Source organism: Zingiber officinale, chromosome 4B (genome assembly GCF_018446385.1).
Source record: "Zingiber officinale cultivar Zhangliang chromosome 4B, Zo_v1.1, whole genome shotgun sequence".
Taxonomy (NCBI): Eukaryota; Viridiplantae; Streptophyta; class Magnoliopsida; order Zingiberales; family Zingiberaceae; genus Zingiber; species Zingiber officinale.
Genome location: NC_055993.1, coordinates 19,519,611 through 19,529,730, shown reverse-complemented (window position 1 = coordinate 19,529,730; position 10,120 = coordinate 19,519,611). Strand labels below are relative to the sequence as shown.

Below are 10,120 nucleotides of genomic sequence, written 5' to 3'. Positions count from 1 at the left end.
GACTGGTGCTACCGTTGGAGGTAGCTAATGGCTACTTTGCAGCACCAACGGTCATTTACCAGTTGACTGCTTAAACTAGCAGTCGACTGGTAGCTGTTTGCTGAGCGAATAGAATGTTTCTGTCCGCAGCCAGTCGACTGCTAAAACTAGCAGTCGATTGGTGCAGTCAACTGCTAAAACTAGCAGTCAACTGCTAAGACTGCAAAGAATACACATACACACTTATCCTCTCCGGAGTCGCCCTTGAAGTCCTATTCCTCGGCCTTCGTCCCTCAGATGCACCTGAGCCCACGACTCCTCTTCGAGTCATCCTTCACGTTGCCTTGAAGTCCACTTCCCTCGACTCCACTCCGTTGCTCCTTGTATAGCGGTCCCTCGGATGCTTTCCACACCATCCTTCACCGACTCAAGGATCCGAGCCCTAAGATAAGCTTCCCAAGCTTAGCTGCACCAAGCTCCTCATGTGTGTTTCACCAAGTCCTGTAAGACTCAAACACACATATCAAACACATATGAAAGTCTAATTTAAACTCTTTGACACACACATCAAAATCATCATTGTACCGATCAAACTTGGGTTGATTGCACCAATAGGTACTACACCTAATATGTTGTCGGTATAAATTTCAATTGTGTCATTTCTTTAGTACTCAATATTTGTAATTATACAAACTCTTAATGGATTGCCTAATGAAAGCACTCCACGAATATGACCCTTGGACTAGTAATCATCGGACTATGAACCAAATAAAAATAACTTGTTAGCATTGTGTTTCCGATTTCTGCTGCATACTCTCGAGTTTTTTTTGAAAAAGTGAAAAGCGGCTTGCGCTATTAACCCCCCTTAGCGCTCATCTTTGATCCTACAAGATTTTTTTTAATGGATAGTGAAATCGAGAATGCTGGTCGTCAAAATAAATCTCTATATGTACTTGCTAATTTATCTTGATAGGCGACAAAATCTAAATAATACTAACTAATTATTCTAAAATTATTATTCTAAAATTAGTCGGGTCGAAGGCGGGGCACCAATTATAAGAATAAAAACAACTGCTTTTATAGTTTTGGTTTAGTTGTTCCTTTAAAAACAAACATAGAAAAACTTTTTCAAAACTGAAATTCATCAATTAAAAAACTAAGGGCAATAAAACCCCTTCCAAGTCCCACGCGTTATTGCTCAACCGAAACACACAGACAGCCAGACATTTGCTCAAAAAAGCGGGGAAACCCTCTTCTTCTCGCCTTTTTACGGCTTCATTTTCCCTAACCCTCTTCTTCCTCCTCCATGGCCTCCAAGGTAGTCCTGTCTGTCGCCGTGCTCTTTGACGTTACTGCATTCGCCCTCGCCATCGCCGCCGAGCAACGACGGAGCACGGTATGTATTTCGGCGGTCCATCCTACGATCTCAATCCCCAAATCTGACTCCGCATTCTGGCTCCTGATCACCGATCTCCATAATGCAGGCCACGGTGGTCCCTGACGACGAGAAGGAGTACACCTACTGCGCCTACGACTCCGACATCGCGACTGGGCTTGGCGTCGGCGCCTTCCTCTGTTTGATGGCCAGCCAGCTCCTCATCGTGTCCGTCACCAGGTGCTACTTCTGCGGTCCCACGCTCAGATGGGGGAAATCTCGCTCTTGCGCTGTCTCCCTCTTTTTGTCCTCTTGGTAATTCCAACCTTCCCTAATTCGCCCCCTTTTGTTTTGATTTGATTTTACGATGCGGCGATCAAAATTTGATCCTCCCTCTTTCTCTATAACGAAGGTTGACTTTTCTGGTGGCGGAGATATGCTTGCTCACCGGATCGGTGCGGAACGCCTACCACACGGCTTTCCGGGGTCTCTTCTTTATGAACGACCCATCCTGCGAGGTGTTGCGGAAGGGTGTTTTCGCCTCCGGCGCCGCCTTCGCTTTCCTCACCACGATCCTCGCCGTGTTCTACTACATTTTGTACGACGGATCCCGCTACGGGTACGCCGACGAGGAGGCGATCGGCTGAACTCCTCTTTGAGCTTCAGATTTCCTACACCCATTGCTTTCTTCATTTTTTTTATTAAAACTTTTTTTCTTTTCAAAAGGCTATGCACATAAAGATCGATGTTTGCATTTGTAAGATAGCTGCCTATGATTAAAATGTTGCCTTTTGTTTTGATGATGCCACTTTTCCTATAGAAATCTTTTATAAATTTCCCTTGATTTTTTTTTTTGAAAAAACAAAAGCTTTCTCACGTTTAAAACAAAGTCCTTATGCCCCAAGGTTCATTGTACATTTCCACATAAATTGTGTACATGGTCAACAAAATTGGACATCCGTCTCTAAATCATCCCATTGACTTGTGATTTTGGCCGCACTTACTTTGAATGCCTAAAGCAAGTCTCTGTTTGTGCAAATCCATTGCACAAACTGAATTCAAGGATCAAGCTATAGGAGATGCATTCTCTCCCTCTCATACGACAAGAACACATCCTTATTTTCAAATTTTTGCACACTAAAGCTAAGCTATTTTCCAAGACATTTTCTTGAATAGTTATCAGATGCCTTCACTAGAATGTCTCTTATCAAGATGGCGTTGCATTTGCAGATATCAATAAGTCTCTTATCAAGAGAGTTGATGTGGATATGTGAAGCAAAATAACAGCTTGTTATGCTTATTTTTTCTTTTAATCTGGATATTCACTTTTTACGATCCCATAAATTCATAAAGCGATCAATTCGATCCGATAAAATTTTCTACCGACCACCGACTCATCGAGATAAATCGAAAAACATAGATGATTAATTCTAAAGATGATCGATTGATCTCATAAAAATCTTTATTGATCATTAAAGTAAATCGAAAAGCAGAGTCACAGTGAACAATTCAACGTTATCAATTTTTTAAATTCTATAATGTATTCATGAAATTGTTACTATAGCACTATGCTATGGGTAGCGCCTAACATAGCTGAGATGATAAATAGATGGAGATTTGTCACTTGAGATTGAATCTCATAATTGACAGGAAGTAAATTCTTGTACCCTGTATAACTCATCCCCATATGCACTTGTCTCCTCAGTCACCATGATTTATCTCCTCTATGTTGATTATGGTGCGGATTGACGGAGACGTTAGAGGCGAACTTTTAACCTTTTGCTACTATAATATGGATAGCATAGATAACCAAATTAGTTATCACATGATATATTTGTATAATTGAATAAGGATGGAAAGAATTATCTTTGGCTAATTTTAATTTCTTAATTTATTCTCTCTTAATATGGTGGAGTACCAGTCAGTGAGGAATTTTTTCCTTTCAAAACTACACTATGGTAAGCAGAGACGGGCAAATGTAGATCACGGCATATCACGGAGGAAGCTAGTTAGTCCAGTGTATCTGTGTATGTACTCTTTGTCCATATCTGATCAGAATGACCTTAGATGGCATAACTCAACTAAACGAAAACTCAAACCTGCTTCCTCTCCCAAAGAACTCCTAATCAAGCCAACCCAACCAGCTTTTCACTGACCTCCCACACCTTCTTTGCCTTCTCAGGATCACTGGCTTCCTCCGACAACTGGTTCTCGAACGACGCCGAGTAGTTGTTCCAGCTCCAGTACACCCCCGACTTAGTCAAGCTCGGATCACTCACCACCTACATGATCAAGCATAATTAGAGACCCCGATGAGTGAGCTAACTAGTGGCATTTTAATCCCCAATTGGTTGATGGATCAGTTAACTCTGATACCTGCGCAAGTCTTTTGCCTGCTTCCTCTTCGGATACGAAGCCTTTAGTGATGTACTTTTGGAAGGGCGGGAACAAAAGGCGGAAGAGAGGGATGTGCTCTCGGAAGAGACCGGTGGTGGCGATGCAACCGGGGTAGAGGGAGGCGAAGGTGATGCCGGTCTCCTCGTGGAACCGCCGGTGGAACTCCTGCATTGTTAGCATGTTGCACACCTTGCTGTCCTTGTAGGCCTTGGCGCCGTCGAACTCCCCGCCGTCGATCATGGTGGACCCGCTGAGCTCGTTGAGTCCACCGACGAGGCCCCGGAGGTCACCAAGGTTGGCCTTCGGCGGTATGTTTCCGGCCAAGGTGTTTGTGTTGCCTAATTGAGACGATTTGAGTACAAATTTGCTTTCATAAAATGAGGTAAAACAATCAGGGACTTACCGGTGATGGAGCCGACGATGATGAGGCGGCGCAAGGGGTAGTCGGAAACATTCAAGTCTTCGACGAGCAGGCGCGCGAGAAGGAAGTGTCCAAGGTGGTTCACCCCCACGCTCATCTCGAACCCATCGGCCGTGTAGGTCGGCTCCTTCGCCGTGGGGAAGTAGACCGCCGCGTTGCAGACCAACACGTCCAGCGGCCGCCCCGACTGCCGGAACGCCGCCACGAACTGGCGCACGCTGTCCAGCGACGCCAGATCGAGGTGCATCACCTGGTAGTTCTCCCGTGCCATGCCTGCCGCCTTCGCCGCCCGCTCCGCCTTCAGAAAGTCGCGGCACGCCATGATGACGTTCCACTTCCCCGTCTCCGCCAGCGTTTTCGCCGTCGCCAGGCCAAGCCCCGACGAGGCGCCCGTCACGATGACGTTCCCCTTGCGAAGCGTCTTCTTGTCGTCTGGGGAGGCGCGGTTGACAGCGGGGGTGGTGGCCGCCGTTTGAGCTCGGATTCCAACAGAAAGATTCAGTCTCTGCCAAAAAAAAAAATCCGATCTTTTCTCATATCAAGAAAAAAAAAACTAAAATTCACTTTCTAAATAGATGGACATGACGAATCTATAGGCATTTTTTTTTTGTTTAAATTTATAAAATGTAGAACCTTGTTGCTAATAAAAACTGAAGAACCAAACTCCGACTTGGAGTTTTCAGAAAGAGACACCCCCAAGAAAGCCGATTCCTTGAGTGCTCCATTAGCCTTCCCCTGCATTCCCCTGTTTTAGAAGCCAATCCATGGAGAAGAAAAACGGCACAAGAAATGAATCAGCAGGATGACCTCTTTGAGAGCTGAGAGAGCCGAAGGAAGAAGGGAAGCCTGAAGCGCCATCGAAGGGGCAATCGTTGGATACAGAAGAGTGTTTTCTTGGTTTACAACGTGGGGGTGAAGAAGGGTGTGGAGGATAAGGGGATAGAAGTGTGGTCCCGGAGAAGCCACAGTGGCGAGGGTTGAGCCAATGAGGAGTCGGTAGTTAGATTTCAATTCGGTGTTGAGCTTGGATTTTGTTGGTTATGCGACGGGACTTGAAGGAATCCAGCGCGGCTGTCGGTAATGATTGCATAGAGGCCACGTGACGGGGTGTCCTTGCAAGTGGCAAGGAAATAACATTTATATATAAAAAAAAAGAGCCGTTTTTCCCCTCCCTTCTTACGCACATCCCCTCCACTAGAGCCGTCAATTTGGGTTGGGCCCGTCGGGTTGACCCGTCCCGCCAAATAATTTAAACGGGTTGGGTTGGAATTTTATCAACCCAAGTCCGCCGTGGGTCGACCCGCCTAGGCCCGCGACCCGCGCGGGTCGGCCCGCTCGGGCTTGGGTTGGCCCGCGGGTTGAAAAACATACGTAAGTTAAGTTTTAGATTAATTTATTATCTTTCTTTGTTATAATTTTGAAATAAAAATAGTACTTTTCATCCAACATAAGTACTTGTTTATGTTCATTAATATTTAAAATATATGTTTATGTATACATTTAATTGTAGAAAACTTTTTCGAAGTAAAATATTGAAGATATGAAATATTTTTTAATTTTTTAAAAAAATTTTGATGGGCCCGCGGGTTGGCCCGCCAAACCCGCAACCCGCCTTAGAATGGGTTGGGTTGGAAATTTACCAACCCGCCAATTTGGCGGGTTGACCCGCCCCGCCCCGCCAAATGATTAACCCGCCACGGGCCGACCCGACCCGCCACGGGTTGACCCGTCTGACAGCTCTACCCTCCACCTCCTCTCTCTCTCTCCCTGCCAAAAGACACATGTAGCCTCCTCTTTATTTTTTTTAAATTTTTTTTTATTTCATTTAATTCTTATTTAGTTTTAATTTTTTAATTAATTTTATTTAAAAATAACTCTCATACAATTATATTTTTAATTTTATTTAATTTTATTTTTTAATTAATTTAATTTATTATTTTTTAACAATACTTTATTTTTCAATTTTATATAAATTTTATTTAGTTTTTATTTTTTAATTAATTTAATTTATTATTTTTTTTCATAATACTTATATTTTTTCAATTGATTTTTTTAAATTTTATTTTTTTATTAATTTTTTTAATCAATTTTTTTTATCAGTTTTATTTTTTTCAATAATTTTTTTACATGTTTATAATCTTTTATTTATTTTTAGTTTATATTTAAAACTAAAAAAAAATACTACCAATTAATAATGAACACATTCATAACTTAGGAACAAACATATTTTTTTCAAATGAAGAGTACATGTAATAATACAAAAAAACATAAAAACATATAAAAATAGAAATCTTAATCAATATTGCCTCCAAATTCTGCTCCCGATGCGTTTGGTGGTGGTGCACCTATTACTTCGTACCACAAATGAGCGTGTGTCCTGTAACGAGTGACCCATTTAAAGGGAGAGAAGATTATGACATGTGTTAATAGTTGGATGCGGGTAATTTAAGTGTCAAATTAGGAATGTAATTTAAAGGAAGGGAATAATTTAAAAATTATATAAAATAAAAAAAAATAAAAATTTGATAAAAAATAATAAACAAAATTGATTAAAGAAATAAAACTAAATAAATATTAAAAAATTAAAAAAATAATAAATAAAATTAATTAAAAATAAAACTAAATAAAAATTAAAAAAAATTAAAAAAATATAAGTATTAATGAAAAAATAATAAACAAAATTAATTAAAAAATAAAACTAAATAAAATTAAATAAAATTAAAAATATATATAAGTATTAATGAAAAATAATAAATAAAATTGATTAAAAATTTAAACTAAATAAAAATTTTAAAATATATAAGTATGAATGAAAAAAATTAAAAATAAAATTAATTTTAAAAATAAAACTAAATAAAATTAAACTAAATAAAATTTTTAAAATATATATGTATGAATAAAAAAAATTTTAAAAAATTAATTAAAAATTAAAATTAATTAAAAATTAAAAATTAAAAATATATAAGTATGAATTAAAAAAATTAAAAATAAAATCAAAACATCAAAAGAAAAAAACAAAAAAGATAGAGGATAGAATGGTCTTTTGGCAGGGAGAGAGAGAGAGAGGAAGGGGGGTGTGCGTGTCAGGGGAGGGGGAAAAGCAATTTGCAAAAAAAAATCCAAAATAATGCATATATTTTCATGTTAAAAATACTTTGTAGCATTTTATCCCTCACAAAGTTGTTGTAACTTATTTTTTGTTTAAAAAAAAAAGAAAAGTAATTAGGAATGTTCTTTTGATTTCTTACCGTGGGCCAAAAATCAGAAGAAAGCATCATAAGAATATCTTTTCTATCAAAATCTTAATAAAAGACTCTCACCTTGTTTTATTATAAATATCTTTAAACTTGTTATTAGACCCGTTCATTAAAAAATAAGATATTTTTTATAAAATTAATAGCAATAGTTATTTATCAATTTTAATTAAAATTATTATAGAAACATTTTTTACTAACAATTTAATCTGAAAAATATGAATATACTCAATGAGGCCATTGGAATAACTCATATTTTCAAAATGAATAAACAAGTAAACAATGTAGTAGCTTTGGTCTAAAATTAGAATGACTGCAACTCTGAAACTAAAAGTGTGCTAATTGAAAGAGTGATTGGATAACATTTCAAAGTGTATCAAGTCGAGAATGTCAGTAAATCATCAAAAATCTATAAATTGAGCATTATAATTCAAACATGATGTTAGAACTTGAAAGAGTGATTGGATTGGCATAGGGTAAATGTCAAATACATTCTTCATATCTCAATACTGAAAACTGACCCACTAGCCTATAAGAATACTGTCCAAGTGGACTTTAAATAAAAACACGGATCAAATAGGAAGGACAATTCCAGCATTTAGAAAGATAATATATATTATAGCCTCGTCCTGTTTGTAATCTGAATCAGACGAAAGCTTGATGAGTTATTACTAATATTGACAGAGGGACGATTGAGACATCTTTCTCGTATACGCTTCCTAAACATGGACTCCCATGTGATGTTGACGGACGGCGATGACTGAGCTGGCAGTACCTGGGCTCTGCGCACACTCAGACAAGCACACGGACATTAGAGGTCAAAAACTAGGGAAAAAGTCCCCGGAGCAGACCCTCCGACGCTCAAGTCAGGTACTTTTTCCTCAGAAGAACAGTGTACCAAGAAGAAAGAAAGTAGAAGACAAGTGTAAATGTGCAAGAGAGCGTCCTTGCTTGAGGGAGAGAACCTCCCTCTTTATATGACAGTGCGTACCTTCTGGAACCTGATTGATGTCAGAGAATGTCGGATGTCAGGACTTGTCGGGTGATGGAGGACACGTGTAACGCCCGAAAATTCTCAAAACTATTTTAGAAATATTCTATGATTTTTCTGGAATTTTTAGATATTTTTTCGGAATTTTTAGAATAGCGGAAGTAGCAAAAATAATTAGAACCGCAAAATAGCTTAGGCGGGAATCGAACCCGGGACCTCTCGGATCCGATAACTTTTAGTTAGCCTTAGTAACCAGATGAACCCAGCAGGGCCGTGCTGAAAGGAAAGGGATTCAATTAAATTTATATTGAAGTTGGGCGAACTAATTCCTAAATATAAATAGGAAAATTATTAAGTGAGGAGATTATTTTTTTTTATCGTGACTTTTCCTCCTCAAACCCTCTCCCTTCCTCACCTCTCGGCGCCCAAGCCAAGCAAGCCTAGGGTTCCATCCCTAGGGCCATAGGAGCATCTTCCAGCAACATCAAGGATACGAGGACGCTCCTCTCCGCGAGAAGAACGCGTAGACGCGAGAAGATCATCGAAGAGATCTCTTCTCCGGGAAACCTAGCGCTTAGATCTGTAAGAAAATCCAAACAGGAGGTAAGAAACCCCTCACCTGCAGTATAAGTAGCTTTCGTTTGATTGCATGCCTTTAGTTTAGCTATATGCAGATTTTTCGGCACCCAAGGTGTGTTTAAACCCTCCTCGCAGATTAGGGATCTAGTTGAGCACCTCTAGATGGGCCAGACACGTTGTTCTCCTTCAGTTGGAGGCTCTAGACGTTGTCGGGTGCCTAGAGGTGGTCTCCCTATTAGAGGGGAGAGTTGGAGCACACCAAGTGTTCGACAAAATGATTAGTGTAGCTAAATATTACCTCAGATATTTTTAACAGCTCAGTTAAATGCATTAGTAGCATTTAAATCAGTATATTAGTCTAGTTTCAGCTAACATGGGACTACGGTCCAATGGGTGGGCTCCCACAGTCGCCTCTAGGTTTAGATAACCTAGCTCTAGATTCAGATAACCTAGAAACAGTAAAATAAACAATCAGTAGCTATATTCAGTATTTTATTTTCAATGGCACTGTACTGGACCAGATATCCATTGGGCTGGGCTCCCATAGTCGGTCCCTAGGTTTAGATAACCTAATAAACCCTAGTAAATGCGGGACTTGCAAACCCGAGTCTAGCTAGGGATGCGCGCACAGCAAGTACAGTTGCCGGGCCCAAACAGCATCATGATTACTATTTTCACTTATTATGATAATAGCTTTCAAATTCGTAATCTAGTTATGTGAATATAGTTTTAGCTCAGTTTCAGTTTAGTTCTCCTAGTTGATACCATGAGATAGCTCCATGCTTAGATTTTATTATGCATGCCATGTTTCAGTGTTTATGCCATGTAACTTCAGTATGCCATGCTTTAACAAATCCAATGCATGTTTTTAAATAGCATTCTTTAAAAACATGATTGCATCGTTGCATGTTTTTGTGAGGTAGATGGTTTCTTACTAAGCTTAAAGCTTACAGATACTTTTTCCTTATACTGCAGATAAAGGTAAAGGGAAAATGGATTAGCAGAGGAAGCTGAAGGTCAATGCAGTGATGGTGTGTGTGGCAGGAACCTGGAATGAAGATCCTTAGGGAGTTTAGCAAATTAAGAACTTAGTTTCTTTTCTCGAGTACCTTTATGCACTTTTA

The 10,120-nt window shown here is 39.4% G+C and overlaps 2 protein-coding genes across 2 annotated transcripts; one reads left to right on the top strand and one right to left on the bottom strand.

The window, feature by feature from the left end:
- Positions 1 to 1,169: 1,169 nt before the first annotated feature.
- LOC121977438 lies at positions 1,170 to 2,186 on the top strand. The gene is made up of 3 exons (XM_042530015.1): positions 1,170 to 1,375; positions 1,464 to 1,669; positions 1,767 to 2,186. Exons 1-3 carry the CDS (start codon positions 1,286 to 1,288, stop codon positions 1,999 to 2,001), a joined length of 531 nt encoding a protein of 176 aa, XP_042385949.1. The 5' UTR covers positions 1,170 to 1,285; the 3' UTR covers positions 2,002 to 2,186.
- Positions 2,187 to 3,321: 1,135 nt separating this feature from the next.
- On the bottom strand, positions 3,322 to 5,141 carry LOC121974820 (protochlorophyllide reductase-like). Its single transcript, XM_042526070.1, has 5 exons — positions 4,980 to 5,141; positions 4,806 to 4,907; positions 4,155 to 4,677; positions 3,731 to 4,089; positions 3,322 to 3,636 (listed from the first exon to the last, which is right to left on the bottom strand). The coding sequence occupies exons 1-5, from the start codon at positions 5,028 to 5,030 to the stop codon at positions 3,481 to 3,483; spliced, it is 1,191 nt and encodes a 396-aa protein (XP_042382004.1). The 5' UTR covers positions 5,031 to 5,141; the 3' UTR covers positions 3,322 to 3,480.
- Between the last annotated feature and the right edge of the window lie 4,979 nt (positions 5,142 to 10,120).

Excerpts from the sequence above, each read along its gene's own strand:
- LOC121977438 (XM_042530015.1), top strand. The coding sequence starts at position 1,286 with ATGGCCTCCAAGGTAGTCCTGTCTGTCGCCGTGCTCTTTGACGTTACT. Across the intron at positions 1,376-1,463 it reads CCGAGCAACGACGGAGCACG|GCCACGGTGGTCCCTGACGA; the intron begins GTATGTATTTCG and ends TCCATAATGCAG. Across the intron at positions 1,670-1,766 it reads TCCCTCTTTTTGTCCTCTTG|GTTGACTTTTCTGGTGGCGG; the intron begins GTAATTCCAACC and ends TCTATAACGAAG.
- LOC121974820 (XM_042526070.1), bottom strand. The coding sequence starts at position 5,030 with ATGGCGCTTCAGGCTTCCCTTCTTCCTTCGGCTCTCTCAGCTCTCAAA. Across the intron at positions 4,908-4,979 it reads CTCTCTCAGCTCTCAAAGAG|GGGAAGGCTAATGGAGCACT; the intron begins GTCATCCTGCTG and ends AGGGGAATGCAG. Across the intron at positions 4,678-4,805 it reads CAGTTTTTATTAGCAACAAG|AGACTGAATCTTTCTGTTGG; the intron begins GTTCTACATTTT and ends TTTTTTTGGCAG.